The sequence below is a fragment of the Eublepharis macularius genome, chromosome 15 (assembly GCF_028583425.1).
Source record: "Eublepharis macularius isolate TG4126 chromosome 15, MPM_Emac_v1.0, whole genome shotgun sequence".
Taxonomy (NCBI): domain Eukaryota; kingdom Metazoa; phylum Chordata; class Lepidosauria; order Squamata; family Eublepharidae; genus Eublepharis; species Eublepharis macularius.
This window is the reverse complement of record NC_072804.1, coordinates 48,609,594-48,634,691: the sequence shown is the minus strand read 5'-3', so window position 1 is coordinate 48,634,691 and position 25,098 is coordinate 48,609,594. Positions and strand designations below refer to the sequence as shown.

The 25,098-nt window shown below is 44.6% G+C and overlaps 1 protein-coding gene and 1 pseudogene across 1 annotated transcript; one reads left to right on the top strand and one right to left on the bottom strand.

Moving 5' to 3' along the window:
• Positions 1 to 5,244: 5,244 nt before the first annotated feature.
• Positions 5,245 to 23,782, bottom strand: LOC129342960 (probable G-protein coupled receptor 33; annotated as a pseudogene).
• Positions 23,783 to 23,795: 13 nt separating this feature from the next.
• Positions 23,796 to 24,860, top strand: LOC129342959 (probable G-protein coupled receptor 33). Its single transcript, XM_054998915.1, has one exon. The coding sequence runs from the start codon at positions 23,796 to 23,798 to the stop codon at positions 24,858 to 24,860; it is 1,065 nt and encodes a 354-aa protein (XP_054854890.1).
• Positions 24,861 to 25,098: the final 238 nt, after the last annotated feature.

Genomic DNA, 25,098 nt, shown 5'->3' with positions numbered 1-25,098 from the left:
GCTTCACTGTATCCTGAGGAGGTTCTTTTGCATATGGATTGGTACTTGATGTGCTAATCTTCTCTGCAGGGCTATTGTCAGGGATAGAATGTTTTGTTAGCCTGGTGTTTTTCAGAACTGGCAACCATGCTCGGTTCATTCTTAAGGTTTCTTCTTTCCTGTTGATGTTTTGCTTATGTTTGTGAATGTCAATGGCTTCCCTGTGCAGTCTGACAAAGTAGTTGGAAGTTTTGTCCAGTATTTCGGTGTCCTGGAATAAGATACTGTGCCCTGTTTGAGTTAGGCTATGTTCAGCCACTGCTGATTTTTCAGGTTGTCCAAGTCTGCAGTGTCTTTCATGTTCTTTTATTCTTGTCTGGATGCTACGCTTTGTGGTCCCGATGTAAACTTGTCCACAGCTGCAGGGTATACGGTATACTCCTGCAGAGGTTAGGGGGTCTCTACTGTCTTTTGCTGATCGTAGCATCTGTTGTATTTTTCGGGTGGGTCTGAATACTGCTTGAAGGTTATGCTTTTTCATAAGCTTTCCCATCTGATCAGTAATTCCTTTGATATATGGCAAAAACACTTTTCCTGTGGGAGACTGTTTTTCTTTGGTTGTTTGATTCATCCTGGGTTTGATTGCTCTTCGGATTTCATTTCTGGAGTAGCCATTTGCCTGAAGTGCGTGGTTTAGATGATTAATTTCCTCATTGAGAAAGTGCGGCTCACATATCCGTCTTGCACGATCCACTAATGTTTTCATTATGCCTCTTTTCTGTCGGGGGTGGTGATTGGAGTTTTTGTGTAGGTACCGATCAGTGTGAGTTGGTTTCCTGTAGACCTTGTGACCTAACTGAAAGTTTGCTTTGCGGATGACCCAGGTATCCAGGAATGGGAGTTTTCCCTCGATTTCTTTCTCCATGGTGAATTGTATGTTCAGGTGGATGTTGTTGAGATGATTAAAAAAACCCATCAATTCTTCCTCCCCATGGCTCCAAATGATAAATGTATCATCCACAAACCGGAACCATACACTAGGTTTGTGGGGTGCTGATTCTAGAGCTGTTTTTTCAAAATGTTCCATGTAGAAGTTTGCTATAACTGGGCTGAGTGGGCTCCCCATGGCCACCCCATCCATCTGTTCATAGAATTCGTTGTCCCATTGGAAGTAACTGGTTGTCAGGCAATGGTGGAATAAGGCTGTTACATCCTCTGGGAAAATCTGATTAATAAGTGCAATAGTGTCTTTTACTGGAACCTTGGTAAACAGGGATACAACATCAAAACTGACAAGTATGTCTTGTGGATTGAGTTTCAGAGAACTGATTTTGTTGATGAAATCTGCTGAATCTTTGATGTAAGACGAGGTTTTCCCGATGTGGTCCTGCAGGAGATCTGCCAGATGTCTAGCTAATTCATATGTCGGTGAACCAATGGCACTCACAATGGGTCGGAGTGGGACTGAATCCTTATGTATTTTGGGGAGTCCATATAGTCTAGGTGGCTGTGCTTCAGTCTTGCATAGTTTTCTGTGCGTGTCGGGATGTAGTGAGGAATTCTTGATCAGCGCATTTGTTAGCCTGGTGATTTTGCAGGTGGGATCTCGTTTTAGTTTTTTGTAGGTGGAGGGATCCAGGAGTTCCTTAATCTTCTTCTTGTATTCCTCTGTTTTCATGATCACTGTAGCACCAGGATGAATCAAACAACCAAAGAAAAACAGTCTCCCACAGGAAAAGTGTTTTTGCCATATATCAAAGGAATTACTGATCAGATGGGAAAGCTTATGAAAAAGCATAACCTTCAAGCAGTATTCAGACCCACCCGAAAAATACAACAGATGCTACGATCAGCAAAAGACAGTAGAGACCCCCTAACCTCTGCAGGAGTATACCGTATACCCTGCAGCTGTGGACAAGTTTACATCGGGACCACAAAGCGTAGCATCCAGACAAGAATAAAAGAACATGAAAGACACTGCAGACTTGGACAACCTGAAAAATCAGCAGTGGCTGAACATAGCCTAACTCAAACAGGGCACAGTATCTTATTCCAGGACACCAAAATACTGGACAACACTTCCAACTACTTTGTCAGACTGCACAGGGAAACCATTGAAATTCACAAACATAAGCAAAACATCAACAGGAAAGAAGAAACCTTAAGAATGAACCGAGCATGGTTGCCAGTTCTGAAAAACACCAGGCTAACAAAACATTCTATCCCTGACAATAGCCCTGCAGAGAAGATTAGCACATCAAGTACCAATCCATATGCAATAGAACCTCCTCAGGATACAGTGAAGCCTCCCGCCATTAGCATTCCACACCCTGGGAAACTCTTACAGGATGACTCAGCTCAACCCCATCCCTCCTGAGTAGATACAAATGACCCACATCTTTTCCACACTGTGACACTGAGAGATCTCTGTCTTTTGGTGCTACACCTCTGAAGATGCCAGCCACAGCTGCTGGCGAAACGTCAGGAACTACAATGCCAAGACCACGGCAATACAGCCCGGAAAACCCACAACAACCATCCTCCTCCATGAAGTCTTCCACTCAAAGTAGCTAGCTAGATATGGTTGTTATTACTAAGCACACATGCACAAAAGAGGTAATGAGAAAACTCTAGAGGAAGGTGAAGAACACAGAACACAGGAAACAAAATAAGAGTTTCTTGCTGACTAAACACATTGACAGATGGATCATATTTCCCTACCAGAATACCACCTGGGCTTCGCAAAAATAAGACCTTAGGTTACATCTCTTGGACCTCTATTTCAGGGGTTTCTCAGGACAGGGACTTCCATTTCGGGTCCAGACAGAAAGACAGAGGCCAGTTTAAAATCCTTGCCTCCAAAGGATTTAACTGATACGTTTCTACTTCACGGCAGGGCTCATTTCAAGGGGGAACGCACAGGAACACAGTTCCAGCAGTTCCCCAAAGAGGTCATATGTCAGGTGGCTCCACCCACCTGACTCTTGGCCATTTGGGGCCCATTTCGGCCTGGATTGGGGCCGAAATGGCCCAGATCAGGCCTCTGATGGGTAATGGATCACTCTCATCAGTGGCCCGATCCTGACCATTTTGGGTGGGCCCCTTTTAGCCATTTTCAGCCCCTTTTTGCCATTTTGGGCCCAATTTTGGCCCTGAATGGCCAGGATTGGGTCCAAAACAGCCAGGATAGGCGATGTCAGGGGGTGTGGCATATGCAAATCAGTTATACTAATGACACACTTCTGGTGATGGCAAGAGGCGTGGCATATGCTAATAAGTTATGCTAATGAGTTCCTCCAGCTCTTTTTCTACGAAATGACCCCTGCTTCATGATATTGGTGTCTTTGCCCTCAGCCTTTAAAAAGGTACTGAGTGCAAAAAGTGTGTGAGGTGGAGAGAGAGAGAGAGAGAGAGTTAGGTCAGGTGTCAAACTGGAGGGAATTTATCCTTTGAAACCACTGAATTGACAGGAGACTGTGACAGCCAAAGTCAGGGCTGGCAGCATATTGGAAGGTGGCACAGCTTCTAGGGCCCAAAACTTTGGGCAGGGCCCACTGCTATTGACTCCTCCCCCCATCATTTGCTAGTGCTCCACCCACTGTGGTTACAGCATGAGTGCCAGAAAAGCTCAAACACAGGCAAAGGAAAGACATACAGGTGGGCGGGTAGGAGCGAAGTAGAGTGTGAACAGTGAGCAGAGACGTGAAGGGGCTTTTGGATCTCAACGCTCAGGACCCGCCCCCACCCCGCAAAAAACCTGGGAACAAGCCGTGGTCAAGATGCTATATAATATGCAGGTTTCTCTCTTCCTTTTCCCACCTGAGAGGTTGGCTTGCAATCTTCATTCTAGTGAAATGGTGTTTGGTGCTTGACAGCGAATGGAAAACTGGCCTGTTTTATCACAGCACACCGGAATGGGCTTATAAACCCCACCCCCAGCAGCACTGGCCCGGCTTACATGTGGTAGTCACATTGATTCACGTGCAGATGTAACTTCTCTTTTCATGGTTTCTATGGGGCTTAGAAAGCAACTTTCACAAAATTTTAAGAAATAACTTTTTTTTCCTTTTAAACTTTTTAACAATTAATAAAATACAACTTTAACAAGAATTAACTCTTAAGTGCAACCATACAAAAAAAACTCCAAAGCAACAATGTCCTTGAAAAGGCAAACAGTTCAACATCCAAGAAGCCAAAAGGCTTCCGTCTTCTTGTTGGGAATTATAGCCCTGCAAAAATAATACAACCCCAGTAACACCAACTACACACAATACACAAACACCACTGTAAATCATATTTTACATACAACATTTGATTACCTTATTCAAGGTGATAACAGCTTATAATTTATTAAGCTCCACAGCAAACAGCCTCCTCCCCAGCAGCCTGCCTCTAGCTTCTGACTCCACCCCATGGGGCTAAACCAATTAACCTCACAGGGGTTACACAGACACAACTCATGGTACTGGTAAGCCAGAAGAACTGTTATGTGGGAAGCTGAGCTTGGAAATATTTATTTTGAACATTTATTGGATTTCTGCAGAGTTTTCAAATATTTGCAAATTTGCAAGTATATACCCTATTACATGTTTATGGAAATGTCCTTGATATTGACTGTACTGCCTCACACTGTGTAACCCACTTTGAGTCACAGTGAGAAAGGCGGATTATACATTATGTAAATAAAATAAAATTTATATCCCAGCATAAAAGCCATAGAAGAGGTGGAACAGCACTGCAACATGTACCCTTGAATAAGAGTAGACCCATCAGCAGACAGGATGTAAATACAAAGAGAAAGGTGACGCCGCCTCCCCCCACAGTTGGACTGCCAGAAACGAGTCTTCATATCAGAATGGTAATGTAATATTAAGACTTCTATATGCGAAGAGAAGGGTAAAAGGACAGAAATGGTAAAACGAGATTCAGGACATCATCTACAAGCACGTTCAATGCAAACATAGCTGATCTCCAGGGCCAAATAAATAATGTAGCAGGAAAACAAATGTCCCAGAAATATCAGGTTAAGATAGCCAGCATATAATGCAATATAAAAAAGCCCAGTCTTACAACGTATAATGTCCTCGGGTCTAACAGCCGGCTGATCAGTCAATCAAAGAGTTTCAAACTGGGTACTTCCTCTGGAAGATTATTCTTCAACTTTCAGCCACTCAGTCCCTTAGGAGCTCATGAGTAGACCTGTTTGATACTCAGGAAAATGGTTTTGCATGGAGTAGGGGACACCGTCGCTCTCTGAGCAAATCTTCAAGAAGATGGCTGATCATTTCCTTGAGTGAGATTCAGCTCCAAGCTGCTGAAACTAGTAGTCTGGCGATCCTCCTTGTTGACATTGGTCTTGTCTGTGAGGTTGATGGGAATGTCCATAAAACCTCTCTTAAGCAGAGCAAGAATGGACGTCTTGAAGACCTGATGGAATTTCTCCCCAACAAACAGGTAGAGAACGGATGTGAAACAGAAACTGAAACACTCTCCAATGACCGTCATCACCCACACCACCTGTTGTATTATGCCGAACGACTCCCAGTATGTTGGTCAACTGCGATAAAGATGATAGGGAAGCTGGCAGATGAAGAACGAGGTCACGGTGGCCACCAAGACCTTGAAAGGCTTTCTGTTCCTCACCAACCTTTTCTTCCTCATTTCCCAGCCCATCCTATAATGGCAACTCATAATGATCAAGAAGGGAAGCAAGAAGGCCAACAGGAAGCGGACAACAAAAAGAGCTAAGTGAACAACGACCCTCAAGGCCTGTGTCTCAGGCCCATCCCAGTCACTGGAAAAAGCATAATTATTCACACTCTTGATCTTGCTTTTCTCCTTTCGAGTCTCCCAGAAAGCCAGGTAGGAAGCACTGAGGTAGGAAACCAGCCATACTCCTGTGACCAGTTTCCATGCTCGGGGAATTGTGCTGGGAGACCAGACAGAGTGGCGGATGAGGAGGTAGCGGTCAAGGCTGATAATGGTGAGGAGAAAGACGGTGGTGAACATTGTCAGTGAAAAGAAGGAACTGACAAGTTTGCACATCGCTGTCCCAAATACCCAGTGGAAATCCATCAGGATGTAGATGGAAAAGAAAGGAACAGTACAGTAAGTATTGTCGAAGGCTTTCACGGCCGGAGAACGATGGTTGTTGTGAGTTTTCCGGGCTGTATTGCCGTGGTCTTGGCATTGTAGTTCCTGACGTTTCGCCAGCAGCTGTGGCTGGCATCTTCAGAGGTGTAGCACCAAAAGACAGAGATCTCTCAGGGATCTCTCAAGTGACGAATGTCACTTGAACAGCAAGTGGATTGAGTGGAGTGCAAGTGAACAGGGAGAAATACACTTGTCGTTCAAGTGCCATTCATCACTTGTAGCTTGGCCCTCAGTGTCACTGTGACACTGAGAGATCTCTGTCTTTTGGTGCTACACCTCTGAAGATGCCAGCCACAGCTGCTGGCGAAACGTCAGGAACAACAATGCCAAGACCACGGCAATACAGCCCGGAAAACCCACAACAACCATCAGTACAGTAAGTAGGTGAAAATCAGATGTGAGGACCAGAGGGTGTTCACAGTCTTCATTTTCACCCCCAGCACCCAGAGGAAGAACCCATTGGAAACTGTCCCCGCCAGTAAGGACACCAAGATAAAAATGGCAACGGTCAGGTTTATGGAGGTGATTTTCTCCGGGAGGGGGTGTGGGCTGGCATCCGCTTCTGTGACTGCAATGTTTCTTGAAAGGACAATCGTGTTGCCAGTGTCCATGAGGATCTGGATGAAGATGGAAAAGAGACTGAGTTGATGAAAGAGGAAGGGGGAGCAGGAGAAGAGATGAGAAGCCATGAGAGAAAAGCAGTTAGTCTCCCCTCCCATCCACCTTCATAGCTTACCTTCTAGCAAGAAAGCTCTTCTGTTCCAGTGTTGTGTGTGATCCAGCTGGACTCTGATACTGCATCAAAGCTGGTTCATGTAGAAAGAGGAAAGATAAGGAGAAGTGGCAGGAAATAAGTTCTGCAAATCTGTACATTTTTGTCTGGCTGGGGCCACATTCATTTCCCTTGACCAAGGAACTAAGCCAGTAACAACAGTAGGACAGTCTGAAATTCAACCTTCTCCATCATTACAATGCCAACTCCAACAGCAAAGAATTGTTGTAAAACTTTTCTGCAGTAGCTCCCAGGAAATGGCTTGGCCTAAAGGCTCAGGTAACCCTTCTGTGACCTTCAAGCACATTCCTTTCTGGTGATGCTAGATTATCCATTAAAATATATCACCCGGATATACAAAATCTCCAACAGATGGCTACCTAGCCTCTGCTTGGAGACCTCCAGTGACCCAGAACCTTCTCCATAAATGGTCCCATTGTCAACTTACTCTTAGTATAACAAGTGGAGTGAAAGCACACAAGTAGGAAACAGTAATGAAGCAAAAAATATATCAATATATCAATATATCAACAGTATATTGGAGTAAAAAACTCTCTCAGTACAGTCAAAGAATCACAATAAATATCAAAGTCAAAGCTCGGTGCACCTCAAAGTCACAACCAGTGCACCTATACAAATTTCCACGCAATTGGGAGTACTGCAAGATCCAATAAGAAAGACACCCAACAGGTAAGTGTTCTTATTAAAGTCAATAAATAGAATATTCTTCCTTTCCAAGTGGAGCTATAACCGGTGAGATACAGTTCTCAAGGCCCACGATACCCACATCGTGGATCTTACAGCACTCCCAATTTTGTGGAAATTTGTGTAGGTGCTCTAGTTGTGACTTTGAGGTGCACCGAGTTTTGACTTTGATATTTGATTTATTGTGATTCTTTGACTGTACTGAGAGAGTTTTTTACTCCAATATACTGTTTTGATATATTTTTTGCTTCATTACTGTTTCCTACTTGTGTGCCTTCACTCCACTTGATATTCTTTTGAGTAGGTTCCTCTCTTGTGGTTGTGTAACTTACTCTTAGTATCAAGAGGCTTCTCCAAATGTTCAATTGAAATCTAGCCTCCTATAACATGAGCCTATTAAATCCCATCTCATCCTGTGGAGCAATAGAGAACAGATCATTATTGTCTTTTAAGCAACAGCCCTTCAGGTACTTGAGGACCATGGACCTGTGTGTTCCTCAGCCTTCTCTCCTCTGGGCTAATAAACTCAATTCCTTCTGCCTTACCTCACCAGACCTTTCTAATTTGACCATCTTTGCTGCCCTCCTTGAACTTGTTCCGGTTTGTCTGCATAAAGCACGGAAAGTGCCATCAAATTGCAAACGACTTTTGGTGACCGCTCATGGGATTTTCAAGACAAAAGACAACAGAGGCTGATTCCACACACGTTGGATAATGCACTTTCAATGCACTTTAGCTATCGTTTGGAAGTGGATTTTTTGTTTCACACTCGAAACATTCCATTCCAAATGATCTCTAAAAAGGACTGGAAGTGCATTATCCAACTTGTGCGGAATCAGCCAGAGTGAGTTTGCCGTTGCCTGTCTCCATATAACTGCCCTGGACTTCCTTGATGGTCTCCCATCCAAAGACGAATCCGGGTTGACCCTGCTTAGCTTCTGAGATCTGATGAGATTGAGCTACCTGGGGCCAGTTTGTCTACACCCTTCTCAATGGATAACGCCCAGAACTAGACACATTCCTCTAGATTAAATATGACTAGCACAAAGCTATTAACATAACTTGTATATTGAGCTTCTGTTAATGCCATCAGAAATCCCATTAGCCATTTTTTGCAGTTACATGACACTGCTGACTTATGATGTTAAGCACGTGATTGACAGCAATCTTGAGATCTTCGTCACATGTACTAGTGTCAGGGCTCATTTTGAGGCAGGGATCACTCATCCTTTATCTGTGCATCTCATTTTTTTTAACCTAAATGCAGAACTCAGTTGAGTCGGCTTGTATGGGTTCAAGCCCAGCTTTCCGACCTTTCAGGATCATTTGAACGTTGCGTGTATCTTCTGACATGTTTGCTGTTCCTCCTAGTCCACCTGCAGGTTTGGTAAGAATTCCTCTCCCATCGTCATTCAAGTCATTGATAATAATGTTGAAGAGTGCTGGGTTTTGTGGCACCCCTCCTTAGATCTCCAAAATGGAACAAAGGCCACTGGTCAACACCCTTTCAGTAGGATTCTCCAAACTGTTGCGATGTGAATCTACATAACAGTAGTATCGCATAGTCCACATGGAACCATTTGGCAAACCAAAATTTTACAAGGAGCTTTGTCAAACGTTCTGCTGAAACCGAGATATCTTAATCTACAGCCTTCCCAGACCTGATGAAAAGAGAAGATTAGTAAAAGCTAGCATGGATTTGTGAAGAATAAATCCTATCAGACTAATCATTGCATTCTTTTTCAAGATACTTAGACTGATTGCTTTATAATCTGTTCTAGCGTCTCCTCTGCACTGAAACTGGCCAGCCTTTAGTTACCAGATACTTCTCCAACCCACCACCTTTTGAAGATTTGCCCAGTCCCTTAAAACGTTGTAATCCACCTTGAGTCTCAGCAAGAAAGAGGGACTACAGATAAAGTAAGCAAGGAAGCAACTAAATTGCAACACCTCACCTATCCTCCAGGAGTTTTCAAGGACAATAGACAGCTTCTGAGAGTCCAACAGCAAGTTCCTTTAAGACCGAAGGATGTAATTCATCCAATCTGGAAGACTTGAACTCATTTCAGGTATCTCTGTATTATTTGGACAAAACCTTGTTCATCTTGAGCTACTATCCTGTCCCCTGACCTTTGTAAGGTTTCATGCTGTTCCCCATTTGAGAGAAGTTGGTGAGAAAACAGGAACTGAGAGCCAAGCTACAAGTGACGCCTTACACAGGTTGGACACTTGTCAGCTTCCCTCAAGTTTTGATGGGAAATGTAGGCGTCCTGGTTTTAAGAACATAAGAACATAAGCAAAGCCATGTTGGATCAGGCCAGTGGCCCATCCAGTCCAACATTCTGTCACACACAGTGGCTAGAAATCCAGTGCCATCTAAAGGACTGTCAGTGAGGCCAGGACACCAGATGCCCTCCCACTGCCTTCCTTCCAGCACCAAGACAACAGAGCACCACCTCCCCACAAAGAGAATACCATCTATCTCCTGTGGCTAATAGCCACTGATGGACCTCTGCTCCATATATTTGTCCAGTCCCCTCTTGAAGCTGGCAATGCTTGTAGCTGCCACCACCTCCTGTGGCAACGAATTCCATGTGTTTATCACCCTTTGTGTAAAGTAGTATTTTCTTCTATCTGTTCTAACCCGACTGCTCAATAATTTCATAGAGTGCCCACGAGTTCTTGTATTGTGAGAAAGGGAGAAAAACACATCTTTCTCTACCTTCTCTAACCCGTGCATTATCTTGTAAACCTCTATCATGTCTCCCCTCAGTCGTCTTTTCTCCAGGCTAAAGAGCCCCAAGCGCCTCAATCTTTCCTCATAGGGAAAGTGTTCCAACCCTTTAATCATTTTAGTTGCCCTTCTCTGTACTTTTTCCAGTGCTATGATATCTTTTTTAAGGTGTGGCGACCAGAACTGTACACAGTACTCCAAATGAGGCCTCACCATCGATTTATACAGAGGCATTATGATACCGGCTGATTTGTTTTCAATCCCTTTCCTAATAACCCCTAGCATAGCATTAGCTTTTTTTATGGCAGTCGCACACTGTGCTGACGTTTTTAGTGAGTTATCTATCATGACTCCAAGATCTCTCTCTTGGTCAGTCTCCGCCAGTTCAGACCCCATCAACTTGTATTTATATTTTGGATTTTTGGTTCCAATGTGCATTACTTTGCACTTGGCTACATTGAACCTCATTTGCCACATGGATGCCCACTCTTCTAGCCTCGACAGATCCCTTTGGAGTGCCTCACAATCCTCTCTGGCTTTCACCACCCTGAACAATTTCGTGTCATCTGCAAATTTAGCCACTTCACTGCTTAATCCCAATTCCAAATCATTAATAAACAAGTTAAAAAGCATTGGACCCAATACCGACCCCTGTGGCACCCCACTGCTCACCACCCTCCACTGTGAGAAGTGCCCGTTTATACTCACTCTCTGTTTCCTATTAATTAGCCAGTTTTCGATCCACAAGAGGACTTGGCCCTTTATCCCATAGCTACTGAGCTTACTTAGGAGCCTTTGATGAGGAACTTTGTCAAAAGCTTTCTGGAAGTCAAGATAAACAATATCTATCGGGTCTCCCTTGTCCACTTGTTTGTTCACTCCCTCAAAGAACTCTAACAGATTGGTGAGACAAGATCTTCCCTTACAGAACCCATGCTGAGTTTTCCTCATCAGCTTTTGGTCATCAATGTGCCCACTAATTTTATTTTTGATAATAGTTTCCACCAACTTACCCGGTATTGACGTCAGGCTGACTGGCCTGTAATTTCCCGGATCTCCCCTGGAACCTTTTTTAAAGATGGGGACAACATTAGCTACCTTCCAGTCCTCAGGAACAGATGCAGAGTTTAATGACAGATTACATATTTTTGTGAGGAGATCTACAAGTTCACACTTGAGTTCTTTCAGAACTCTTGGATGTATGCCATCTGGGCCCGGTGATTTATCAGTTTTTAAATTATCTAGCAATCGCATAACCTCCTCTCTCGTCACCTCAATGTGACTCAGGTCTTTCAAAACCCCTCCCAAAGTCAGTGCTTCCGGAGTGGGCATGCACTTCTTATCTTCCACAGTGAAGACAGAAGCAAAGAACGCATTCAGCTTCTCGGCCATTTCCCTATCACCCTTTAGTAATCCTTTTACGCCTTGGTCATCCAAGGGCCCCACTGCCTCCCTAGCTGGTTTCCTACTTCTAATATATTTAAAGAATTGTTTATTGTTTTTCTTTATGTTCTTTGCAATATGCTCCTCATATTCCCTTTTTGCCTGTCTGATCACAGACTTGCACTTTTTTTGCCACAGCTTATGCTCCTTTTTATCAACCTCACTCCGACTAGTTTTCCACTGCCTAAAAGAATCCTTTTTACCTTTTACAGCTTCTATTACATTGCTTGTTAACCATGCTGGCCTTTTCCTAAACCTATTTGTGCCTTTCCTAACCAGCGGTATATATTTAATTTGAGCTTCCAGGATTGTAGTTTTAAATAGACTCCAAGATTCCCCAAGTGTTTTGACCTTTTTTACTTTCCCTTTCAGTTTCTTCTTAACGTACCCCCTCATCTCAGAAAAGTTACCCCTTTTGAAGTTAAACATGGCTGTGTTGGTCTTATTTGGCAATTTCCTATTTATACATATGTTGTACTCAATAACATTATGGTCACTGTTCCCAAGTGGTGCAATCACATTTACATCTCTCACCAGGTCTTCAGCATTACTGAGGACCAAATCCAGGATCACCTCTCCCCTAGTAGGTTCTGTAACCATCTGTTCCATAGCACAGTCATTGAGACAGTCTAGAAACTCACTTTCTCTCCCCCGATTCGAACACCCATTGGCCCAGTCAATGTGTGGGTAGTTAAAATCACCCATTACAACACAGTTTTTTTGTTTAGCAGCCATCTTTAATCCTGTCATCATTTTATAATCCTCCTCTATTTTCTGATCTGGAGGGCGATAACAAACTCCCACAGTTAAGTTTCCATTTGGGCCCGTAATTTCAACCCATAGCATTTCCAGAAGCGAATCTAATTCAGTTACCTTCTCAATCTTACTGGAATGTATACCTTCTCTGACATATAGAGCCACCCCACCACCAACCCTTCCCTCCCTATCCTTCCGATATAATTTATATCCAGGAATCACCGTGTCCCACTGATTTTCCTCATCCCACCAAGTTTCTGATATGCCCACAATGTCTATGGATTCGCCCAACACTAAACATTCCAGCTCCCCAATTTTACCTCGGACACTTCTAGCATTTGTATATAAACACCTGTAACTTCCCCGGCACACTTTGCCTCGAGACGTAGTTAGGTCATCTGCACTGTTTGTCTCCATCTCAGTTGACAACTCTAATCTATCTCCCTGTAGAAGTGTTATACCTAGCCCTTCATCTCTCTGAGATGAACCATCCTGAACCAGAGACACTTTATCTCTTGTCGGCTTTCCCCTAGCATTTAGTTTAAAAACTGCTCTGCCACCTTTTTGATTTTAAGTGCCAGCAGCCGGGTTCCTTCTCGGGACAAGTGGAGACCGTCTCTCTTGTACAGCTCCCGCTTGTCCCAAAAAGAATCCCAGTGCCTAACAAACTTGAACCCTTCCTCCCTACACCATCGTCTCATCCACGCATTGAGACTCCTGATCTGCGTTTGTCTCTCTGGCCCTGCGCGTGGAACAGGTAGCACTTCTGAGAAGGCTACCTTGGAGGTCCTGGCCTTGAGTCTCCTGCCTAACAGCCTAAATTTTTGTTCCAAGACCTCACGACTGCATTTCCCAACATCGTTGGTTCCAACATGGACCACGACCGCTGACTCTTCCCCAGCACTATCTACCAGCCTATCTATAACACGCGTAATGTCCGCTACCTTCGCACCAGGCAGGCAAGTCACCATACGGTCAGAACGCGGTTGTGCCACCCAGCTATCTACTTGTCTAAGGATCGAATCACCAACTACCAAGAGCCTCCCTCCCGCCCCACCCAGGGATGGTTCCTTGATGCGAAAGGAAACCTGCCCACCAACTGAAGAAGAGGTCCCTTCTGAGGGCATGTTCCCCTTATCCTCAGTACGGTGCCCTGATTCCACAAGATCCTCATTCTCCTTGACAACAAGAACGCTGCCATTTTTAGAGTGGGACACATCTATCCTGTCCCTGAGAATCTTGTCCTCGTGCCTATCTAACTGTCTCCGCTTCTCCAGGTCAGCCACCTTGGCCTCAAGGGTACGTACTCGTTCCCTGAGAACCAGGAGCTCCTTGCAGCGAGCACACATCCAGGACTTCTGACCAGAAGGCAGATAGTCATACATGTGACACTCAGTGCAATACACTGGAAAGCCCCCAACCCCCTGCTGGCATTCTGACTTCATTATTCTGTTTTAGGAACAACACACTAAGAGGAAAGAAAACGGCTATGATCCCCCGGCTAAGAGCCACAGGCCAAGAGCCCTTTAGCTCTTGCCCTTCGGCTCGCGCCAAAGGCTCGCGCCCCTGCCCAGCAGTTGCCTTTTCAATGCAAAAGGTCACTTCCTGCTAAGCACAGGAGGTGAGCACAAAGGGGGGGTGTGGCTTGTACTCCAGCAACCCCCAGCAGCCTTACAAACACACTCACCCTCAAACACAATCAAGCCCAAACACACTTAGCCTCAAAACTACACTCAAATCAACACAAAACTACACACAAAAAGCCCCAAAGCTAGAGAGGACCACCCTTAGCTTCTCAGCTTAACCCACCACAGCCAAGAAGGCAAAAAGCCCTTACCTCCTCTAGCAGCTGCAGACCATGTGCTCCTGAGCCCAGGCGACTCTGCTCTGCTGTTTTACAGCTTGGCTCTCCATTCCAGCTGCAAGACCAGGTTGCCTACATTTCCCATCAAAACTTGAGGGAAGCTGACAAGTGTCCAACCTGTGTCAGGCGTCACTTATAGCTTGGCTCTGAGCCACTCCACCAGTCCTGTTATCCATTGCCATTTCACCATCCTCGTCAACTCCCCCCCCTCTTCTTAAGAATCCAGCTTGGGGAGGGGGAAGCCCTTTGTTGTGGTTCTTAGCATCCTTTAACAGCCTCATTTTGCTAGCCAGCATTGAGTTGTGAAGGATTTGAACCTGGAACCTCACACAAGTTGGAGCTATGCCATTTGACAAGGGCAGGGGCTTTCACTCCACTCTTCTTGGTCTTGCTGAATGTGGTCGACTTCATCACAGAGCAATCAGGGGATTCCACACACCCACGATGAGCCGTGCTTTTATGTACCATCGTGGTTATGTGGCTAGACAGCGGATCTGTGTTGTGGGTTCCAGCAGCACTGCCTCCTCTTCCTGTTTTGCCGCTGATACAGTTAGGGTAAAAGAAGAGTTTTGCTCCATGCCGCCTTTCCCCATAGCAAGATTCAGCTCCCCCTCCATGTCAGTGCCACCCCCCAAGTGGTGAGCTCTCGGGAAAATTGCAAGGAATTAGTTCCTGTAAATGCACAATTCTACATTTTTCCCATTTCTCCTAACTTTCATAGAATCATAGGGTTGGAAGGGATCTCCAGCGTCATCTAGTCCAACTCCCTGCACAATGCAGGCAAGTCTCAACTACTCCCCCACCACCACACGCACACACACAGTGTCCCCTGCCCCATGCCCAAAGGTCAAAAGCAGAGTGGAAAAGAACACCGCCTGGGATTAAAGAAACAGTAATATGATCTATTTAAAGTGCTAGTGCTCCCAAATTCATATACATTTACAACGTGCAATTCATACAACAAGATCAGATATTAAATACAAAATACGAAGTTCTAAGAACAAGGATCACATATCCTCCTCCCATACATTCCAAGGAAGCAGGATGCAAACTCCAAGTCCAATAGCAGGTAAGTACTGTGCTTTTTAGAGAGTACAAGTCTCATTTAGTTCTTCTTTCTTGCTTATAGGTTTTCTTCAATATTCCATATGAGAGAGCCTGAAGGGTAGGAGCCCAAACTGGGGGCCGGCTGCAATGCCAGATTTTGTCTTCCGACTTCCTCAGGGGCAGGCAAAGGATCACCGTATGGAGATTAATTATTTCAAATGTCCATTCCCTCATAGAACCTGGAGAGTGACGCAGATACAGTGGTCATGTGTGGGGAGAATTGCTTCCTAACCCAAAAGTGGTGATTGGCATTACCCTGGGCATGTAAGAAGGGGACACGAGAACTAAGCACTGATTTATCTTTCCCAAAAGCTTCTTACCCTCCCAGTCCCCCCATGGGGCTATCCCCTTATCTGCAGGAGGGTTTTCCTGGTGGAGGGGTGTTTCTCCCAGGTGGGCTGTGGAGGTGGCTGGGTGTAATACTTTAACCACTTGCCCACCCTTCCTTTTCTCGGTGGGGTCTGAGTCCTAAAAGCATGCAGGTCAAAGGGTTACTGCTGAGTGTGCCATACAGTTGGAGGAACTGCGTCACATTTGCAAAGTTCTATTGCATGCAGGGTATGGAGATAGGTCCAGGGCTTTTTTTCATGGGGAACGCGGGGGAACGGAGTTCCGGAACCTCTTGAAAATGGTCACATGTCTGGTGGCCCCGCCCCCTGATCTCCAGACAGAGGGGAGTTGAGATTGCCCTCCGCGCTGTTGCCGCGCTGACCATTTTCTCTGAGGACAACCCACTGAGTTCCACCACCTCTTTTCCCAGAAAAAAGCCCTGGATAGGTCAGTATCACTGTGGGTGGTTCCACACCGGTCAAATATGTAGCATTACCTACCATTTGTACACACAATTTTAATGGCAATCCCAAAGGACAGCATCAATCCACTATTCTCCTTTTTTACCCATTATCATTGTCCTCTTCCATTTGTCCTAAGAGATGGTTTGTTGCAACAGTTTTACAGCATCTAAGTGCAAACTGTACTGTCTTTGTACTTTTTACCGGGACATCTTGGTGTACGTTGGTGCACGTTGCACAGCAGAGTTCCAGTTGTCCCGCTCTGAACTGCTTGCTGCAGTCACTTTCTGACGCTCATGAAATTGGCACTATGACGGCCTTACATGACTGCGAATGGGTGCCATTTCTATCTCTGCCCTTCAGCGATAATCCTGGTGTAATAACATAATCACAGTCATCAGCTCACACTGGAAAAAAAATTATGGAGGCATACTTCTGCCGATGTCAGTAAACAGCAGGGAAAGTGGTTCGTGATCATAATGGAACAGAAGCCCAAATCCAGGAGGTAAATTATTTCAAAAGCACAATTTCCAGTCTTTAGCCCATATATTATAATGCCACATGCTATTAATGCTGGAATCAGGATAACTCAGTTCTGGAGCATGGCCCCAGTGTGAAACCACCCCGTGTGTGAATTGGCTGTGTCCTGGACTAACAGGGGGTATGTTAGCATGACCCTCCATGACTGGTGGCTGTTGACAGTGTTGCTATGGACTCTGGTGATGTCGCCATGCTCTGTCGCTTAGAGTGATCTCTATTTTTATGTTAGAATAAAAGATACAAGATACTGGCAATGCTACACTGGAGCAATACCAGTGTTAATAATAATAATATTTGATTTATATATTACTCTTCAGGACAACTTAATGCTACTCAGAACAGTTTACAAAGTGTGTTATTCTTATCCTCACGGCAATCATCCTGTGAGGTGGGTGGGGCTGAGAGAGCTCTGAGAGAGCCGTGACTAGCCCAAGGTCACCCAGCTGGCTTCAAGCGGAGGAATGGGGAATCAAACCCCGTTCTTCTGCCGCTCTTAACCACTACACCAAGCAGTCAGAATGCTGCTGCTGTTTCACGTCAATAGGATTGCACTATTGAAATCTTGTGGGTAATTGTGATCCCTGGAAATGTCTTTAATATCTGTTTCTCCCCTATTTTTCTATTGCCTTGCCTAAAATGTTGCCTGAAGGAAATTGGGGGTTTAACAAAAGTGTGTATGTTGCTTAGTATTTCCAGGCCCACATCTGGCAATCCTAGAAAACCTAGGGGTGCATCTTGGGGAAAGGGAGCAAAACACAACATCATGATATTACCACACTTAGCAGTGCTCTAGGAATTCCCCCAATATCTATGGTAAAGACCATAGAGACCGAGGAAGTTCCTAGAGAGAGGCACACTCCTGCTGCTTCTTTGAGTAAATGCAAGGGGGGTGGAGAATGGTGGGGAATTGGACTGCCAAAGCCAGGCAAATGGTAAAGCTAATGTAGTTGTTGAGCTGGGAATCTTCTTTCAAGTCAGCTGCTCCTCAGAAACATTCTTCTGACTAATCTTAGAAAATGGAAGGAACAGAGAGATCTGCTTTTGCTGTTTGATGTGTGCAGTTGGATGCACCAGAGCCAAAACTAGGCTTAAATTTAGTTGTTTGGGGGCAGCTCAGGGACACCTGAAATGATGCAAAACACTTCTGAAATTCTGGAATAATAATAATTAAAAAACCTCTTGCAATTCTGGGAATGTTTCAGGATTTTGGAGAAGTACAAGAGTGGAGAGGGAAAGAAGGGAAGCCAGCCTGGGAAATGCCTGTCAGTTGGGAAGCTGATAAGCATGCTAACAACAGAGGGTCAGATAGACTCTTTAAATTAAAAATAATAACAATAAAAGACCGAACTATCCCTGGACTTTCCATGCCAGGATTGTTATCAGTGGAGGCTTCTCCCTGATGCTGCACCCACCGCTACCTGGCAGCCGCACCCACCGCTACCTGGAAAATAGTGGTCTTAGCTGTCTATGAGCCAAGCTACAAGTGACACCTGACACAGGTTGGACACTTGTCAGCTTCCCTCAAGTTTTGATGGGAAATGTAGGCATCCTGGTCTTGCAGCTTGGCTCTCCATTTAATTGAAGTTTACAGAAACCTCCCCCCCCCAAACACCCAGCGGAGGGGAAGGGGGACACCCGGCGAGAGCCCGACGCCTGCACTCCCCTCCCGACCACATGTTCTCCCTCCCATAGACTGCAGCTCTGTAAACTTCAATTAAATGGAGAGCCAAGCTGCAAAACCAGGACGCCTACATTTCCTATCAAAACTTGAGGGAAGCTGACAAGTGTCCAACCTGTGTCAGGCGTCACTTGTAGTTTGGCTCTCAGTAGCCGTTTCCTTCTCCCATCATGAGGGGTTTTTTTATTTTTTAAACTGGCGATTGAATTGTGTCCTAACCATATAGCAATATGTGTACTAAAATTTTCTGAATTCCCAGCTTACATGTTTTAAAAAAGGATATGAAACTCAGCCATCGTAAGGAAATGAAAGTCCATTGCCACAACTACTGCTCTACAATGAAAATAAGCAAATAATAATTTTAAGAAGGATCACAATGAGAGCATATGGAAATGGAAACAAAAAAGGGAGTATTTACGTACGCCTTAACCATATCAGAACCTCTGAAAATATTATCTTTTTAAAAAAATCTTGATAAGCAACATTTTCCTGGGCAGGCACATGTTTATTCTCCTTCCTCAGTTTAGAATTTGAGTCTGCTCTTTGCTGAAATGGGCCTACAAGTACTCCAAACATGGGTCATTTCATAGAAAAAGAGGTGGAGGAACTCATTAGCATAACTCTATGCCATGGCCTTTGACAGCACTGGAAGTGTGTCATTAGCATAACTGATTTGCATATGCCACACCCCCTGACATCACCTATCCTGGCTGTTTTAGACCCAATCTTGGCCATTCAGGGCTGAAATTGGGCCCAAAATGGCAAAAACAGGGCTGAAAATGGCTGAAAAGGGGCCCAAAATGGTCAGGATCAGGCTGCTGCTGAGTGGGAGAGTGATCCACCACCCATCTGAGGCCCGATCTGGGCCATTTCGGCCCCAATCCAGGCTGAAACGGGCCCAAAATGGCCGAGAGTCAAGTGGGTGGGGCCACCTGACATGTGACCTCTTTGGGGAACTGCCAGAACTGTTCCTCCTTGAAATGAGCCCTGACTCCAAAGATCCTCTCTTGAGTAGTCAAGGTTTTTAAACTTTGATAAATGGTTTTGCTTATGGGTTTGGATTGCTTTGGTGATTGTGATTATTGGTTTTAAATGGATTTTGTGCATTGTTGGCTTCGAATGTATGCTGCTTGGCTTATTTGAATGCCTTTTGAAAAATGAGAAATTCCTAGAGACTTGGAGGCAGTGGCAAAGGAGGAGATTGGCAGCTGCATTTTCTCAAAGAAAACTGGCCTCTGTAGCTTGGAGATCAGTTGTAATTCCAGGAGAACCCCAACCTCCACTTGGAGGTTGGAAACCCTATCAGAGACTAGGTATTATAGACTGTTATATCCCATGCATAAGTACAGCAGACACACCTGGACGGATACTGTGGACTTGTCTTGTTTACACTTGCCAACCTCCAAGTGGTGGATGGAGATCTTGCAGAACTGATCTCCAGGCAACAGAGATCAGTTTCCCTGGAGAAAATGGCTGCTTTGGAGGGTAGACTCTATGGCATTATACCCAGCTGAGGTACCGTCCCTCTCAAACCCTGCCCCAAATTGGGCTCCATTCCCAAATCACCAGGAATTTCCCTACTTGTGGCTAGGAACCCTTGCCATGTTATTTTGGTGAGAAGAAGAGAAAAAGATGAACTTTGTCTTGGACTTTGATTTTCAGGTCTCAGCTTTGAGCATTAAGCCAAATCTTCATTTTCTGGAGATCTCACTGGAGAAGAAGTGTTGGAATATAAGAATCTATTGTTATCAACAAATGCTTTATCCTTCCGTGCTACAAAGACAGAATAATTACACTTGGCAGTGAAGGAAAATAATCACCTTTAAAAGAAGGATATGAAAATTAAATTTAGTGGTGCAGGGGCTGGATTTCCGGAACCTTATACAACCTAGTCCAATATTTATTACAACTGCTCTGATTGAGGTAAAAATTGATTTTCCTTCCTGCCTTGTTTCATTCTCTCTATTTTTTTTTTGTTTTCCCTTTTATTAATTTTCTTCAGTTCACCTGATTCTCATTCTTCAGCCCTAGAGGGGATGTGTGAGAAAGTAATTTATTGACAGTATTTTGCATGGTACTACAAAAACTTGCAATAAAAGAGGGGGGAATGGCTAAAGGAAAAGAGCTGCAACCCCTCCCCCCTCAAAAGCCATTATACAAATGTCAAAATCAGTGCGGGAAGAAAGGGCTTTAACTCCCAAGAAAACTGCCTCATAGAAGACATGAAAGAGTTGTCAAACATGACATGGGAACAGGAAGAAAAGCCTATGAAACATGGACATGTGTGGTGAGAAGATTAAAACAGGGCAGAGAGAATTTTTTGGCTGTCCACTTTTTGTATAAGATAAAAGGTGTAACCAGGGCTTTTTTTCAGGGGAAACGCGGTGGAACGGAGTTCCGGAACCTCTTGAAAATGGTCACATGGCTGGTGGCCCCGCCCCCTGATCTCCAGACAGAGGGGAGTTTAGATTGCCTTCCGAGCGGCATGGAGGGCAATCTAAACTCCGCTCTGTCTGGAGATCAGGGGGCGGGGCCATCAGCCATGTGACCATTTTCGCCAAGGGCAACCCACTGAGTTCCACCACCTCTTTTCCCAGGAAAAAAAGCCCTGGGTGTAACTACTCCTTATTGTCAGAGATTTTCGTGTAAAATTCTTTACTAAGCAGAGACTGTGGCCACTTTGAGAATTTAGCTGATCAAGAAAAGAGAAGTCTTTAACTGGAGTAAAAAGAATCTGGGAAATGAATGAGAAAGTCTTTGATCAGATGCTGGGTGCTGTTTATTCAGGGGGATGTTGCAGTTTTTTTACCCTTTCTTCCCACAAGGCCAAGGATACAATCTGACACCAGTGCCATCTTGAATTTGTGTTCCTGCTTGGCATTCCACAGAGGGTATTTACAAGATGAAGCCTTAATATCATAGCCTGAGATATTCCCTTCTCCCACTTTATTTTTACATCCAACTTGAAGAAGAGTTCTGAAATACTTGAAAGTATGCACACAGTTTGTGTGTGCGCTTTATTGGGGATAGTATTAATAAAAGATGTTGCATGGTATTTGTTTTTCAGTAGCCAGAAATCTCTTTCCAGTCTTTAGTATGTGATTTTTTTTTTATTAGACTTTGAGAAAGTGGGTTTCCCCTCCCCCCCCCCACTCACATCGAGTAGCGGAAAGGAGCAGTTTGGAAACAGCAGTCTGAATTGGGAGCACAGAATGTTAAGCATTTAGGCAGAGTTGGATAAGCAGGGGCCCAGCCTTATTGTGGGAGAAACAACCACTAGAAGCGGTGTCAGGGAACGTAGTCGCTTAGCTGTCTGCTGTACGAGTGTCTGTTTCCTTCTGCTACATGCTGCTTGTATATTGTATATATTTTGTTTGTTTGTTTATGTTATTTATAGTCCACCTTTCACACTGACTCAAGGCGGATTACATAGTGTGAGATCAGTACAGTCAATATAAAGGAGGTATCAACAAACAATGCCATAGGGTAAATAAATGCAAGTTTAGAAAGACATAACGTTAGCAAAAATCCAATACGGAGTTGAAGAAATGCTGAAACAGAGCATAAGCAATTCTAGGACACACAGAACTACCCAGTAGGGTCATACTTAAAGCAACAGGAGCAACTACTTAAAGAAACAGGGCATAAGGCAACATAGCAGTGAAGTCTATTGTCCCTGACTCCTTAGTGGAGCATCTCTTTGAGACCAAAACACTACAAGACCCCAATGCTCCATCAGCCATAGGATGCTAAACCCTGTAAAAAGTGCTCTTAAACTGGGTTGACATCATAATTCTTAGAAAATACACCGCAAGGCACAGAGTCCGTTGTCAGGAAGAGTTTTGGTGAATCACCTATCTTCCATCTAACATCGCCCACGTTCTTGGCATTTTTTTTTTACATCAGTCCTTCAAGAAGAACCAGACAATAAAAAGATCTAAAGACAGCCACATATAGAGGAGCAGGCTAAAATCAACAAGTGAGTAGGATCTGGTTCCGAAGACTTATGGTGGAGGTAAGGATCGGTTTTGGAACTGAATGGGCCTAGATTCTGTTCATAAGCATAGAGAAATTAATATGGGAAAGGGTGGGAGCTGGGCCATCAGGTTGTAGGCAGTTTGGGATCTAGTAGGTCAAGAGCTAGATGGCAGAAGATTCAACAGTCTTGGATTTTATCCCCGAAGGTAGTAGTTAGATCAGGGAAGCTGAGGATCAGAATGTAGAAAATTGAATTCCCAGCTCTGGGGTGGTGGATGGATATCTGTCAGGATGCAAATTACTCCCTCTTTGTGGATGGGAAGGAAGGAGAAAGGTAGGTGCCAGAGAAGGAGAAAAATAAGATGGAGGCAGTAAAAAAGAGAATCTCTGGAAATGCAGCGAGGTCTGTGGTGATAAAGGAAGAGAAACAGAATGTGGAGCGGTGAACAGTTGAAATCAACCCCACAGTAAGCAGTGCTGTGGCCACTAGTTCAGGTGACTTTGAAAAGAAGTCAGACAAACTTATAGAGGACAATCTACCTGAAGCAGCCATTAGAGATCAGTTCACATGCTGTGTACCTCTGCTTAACCAGATGCTGAGGGCTAATTAAACGGCAGCGATATCATACTGTACTTGTGATTGGAGGTACCCTAAACTTAGATAAAATAGATTAAATAGATTTCCCCAACTAGTAACCCTGTGAAAACTGGCAACATTTATACTGTATGCTTTTGTTCTGAGGCTGAAAGTCTGAGTCCTTCAGTAGAAAAAACAGCATCTGCTTGATTATCTTCTCTCATATTGTCGGTGTGAAATTAAAGAGTTGCAGAGTTTATTAGCTTATTGGAAATAAGTAGACAGAGTTTTGTGGTTTTAGCTCTAGAAAAATACTTTTACTACATATCAGGAAAAGGGTACATTTAGTTAGAAAATAAAGAATAGCTAAAGAGCAATAAAACCTTAGCATATGTTGCTAGTTAACTGCCCCCCCAAAACTGGTTCATCCAATAGACAATCCTGGATTCCCTCATTAAGACTAAAGACTCCCCTTTCTATGGCAGGAACTTTTACTCAAGTGGTCCTATGCCAACTAGCTATCTGATTAAACAAACAGAATCATTTAACTCTTTCACGACAGAACGTAGGACACTTGCTAAAATCCCAACCCGTTTCCGCTCAAAAGTTCTCAGCCCCTGGGCTTCTCCTCTCCTTTCCCTCTGCCCCTATTCCTCCCTCACCTGCCAACTCGATCTTTTTTTGCATTTGCTTCCAGAGCCTCATGTTGACGGGCAACATGACTGTCCTTTGGGAGAATATAACCACCCCGGAAGTGAATCCCAGCCACTCCATAGTGAAAATGACCTTTCTAAACCTGGCTGTTCCCATTTTTATCTTGGTGTCCTTACTGGTGGGGACCGTTTCCAACGGGTTCTTCCTCTGGGTGTTGAGGGTGAAGATGAAGAGGACGGTGAATACCCTCTGGTTTTCACATTTGATTCTCACCTACCTGCTTTTCTGCATCTTCCTGCCTTTCTTTGCCATCTACATCCTTTTCGGTTTCCACTGGGTCTTCGGCATATTGATGTGCAAGCTTACCAACTGCTTCATTTCTCTGGCATTATTCACCACGGTCTTCCTCCTCACCCTCATCAGCTTGGATCGCTACCTCCTCATCTGCCACCCTGTCTGGTCTCATCACAACCGCACCATTCCCCGGGCCCAGAGACTGGTCGCAGGAGTGTGGCTCGCTTCCCTTGCCCTCAGCGCTCCCTACCTGGCTTTCCGGGAGACTCGAGAGGAGAAGGGCAGGATCACGTGTGAGAATAATTATGCTTTCTCCAATGACTGGAACTCTGAGGAAATGCAGGCTGTGAGGCATCGCGTGCAGCTGGCCTTCACGGTGGTCCGGTTCCTGCTGGGCTTCCTCCTTCCTTTCTGTATCATTACGGGCTGCTATTGTGGGATAGGTCGTGAAATGAAGAAGAAAAAGCTAGTCAGGAGGACTGAAAAGCCCTTTCGAATCCTGGTGGCCGCTGTGACGTCCTTCTTTGTCTTCTGGCTCCCTTACCACCTCTTCCGAGCTTCGCTACTTTTTACAAACTTGCCTACAGGAGTACTTCTGACGCTGAAGATAATTACCATCGTCGGAGGCTGTTTCAATTTCTGTTTCACCCCCATTCTTTATCTCTTTGTTGGGGAGAAGTTCCAGCAGGTCTTCAAGACGTCCATTCTGACTTTGCTTATGAGAGGCTTTACGGATATTCCCATCATTCTTTCGGACAGTACCAAAGCCGATGGGGAGGGCCACCGGACATATAGCAGGACGATGACTCAATGCAGTGAGCCGACATCCCTCTGAGGACTGCAGTTCATACATAGAGAGCATTACAACCTACTTGTAAAGATTCTATAAACTCAGTGTGGAACTACAAGTGACAAAAGGCACAGGTTGAACCCTTGTTAGATTCCCTCAAGTTTTGGCGGGAAATGTAGGCAGCTTGGCAGAATGTTGGACAAGTGACAGTTGAAAAGTCCATTGGACAGCAGTCAGAGAGTGAAGCTGCGAGACCAGGATGCCTACATTTCCCATCAAAACT

Bases quoted from the DNA above. Each gene is read 5' to 3' on its own strand.
- LOC129342959 (XM_054998915.1), top strand. From the start codon at position 23,796: ATGACTGTCCTTTGGGAGAATATAACCACCCCGGAAGTGAATCCCAGC.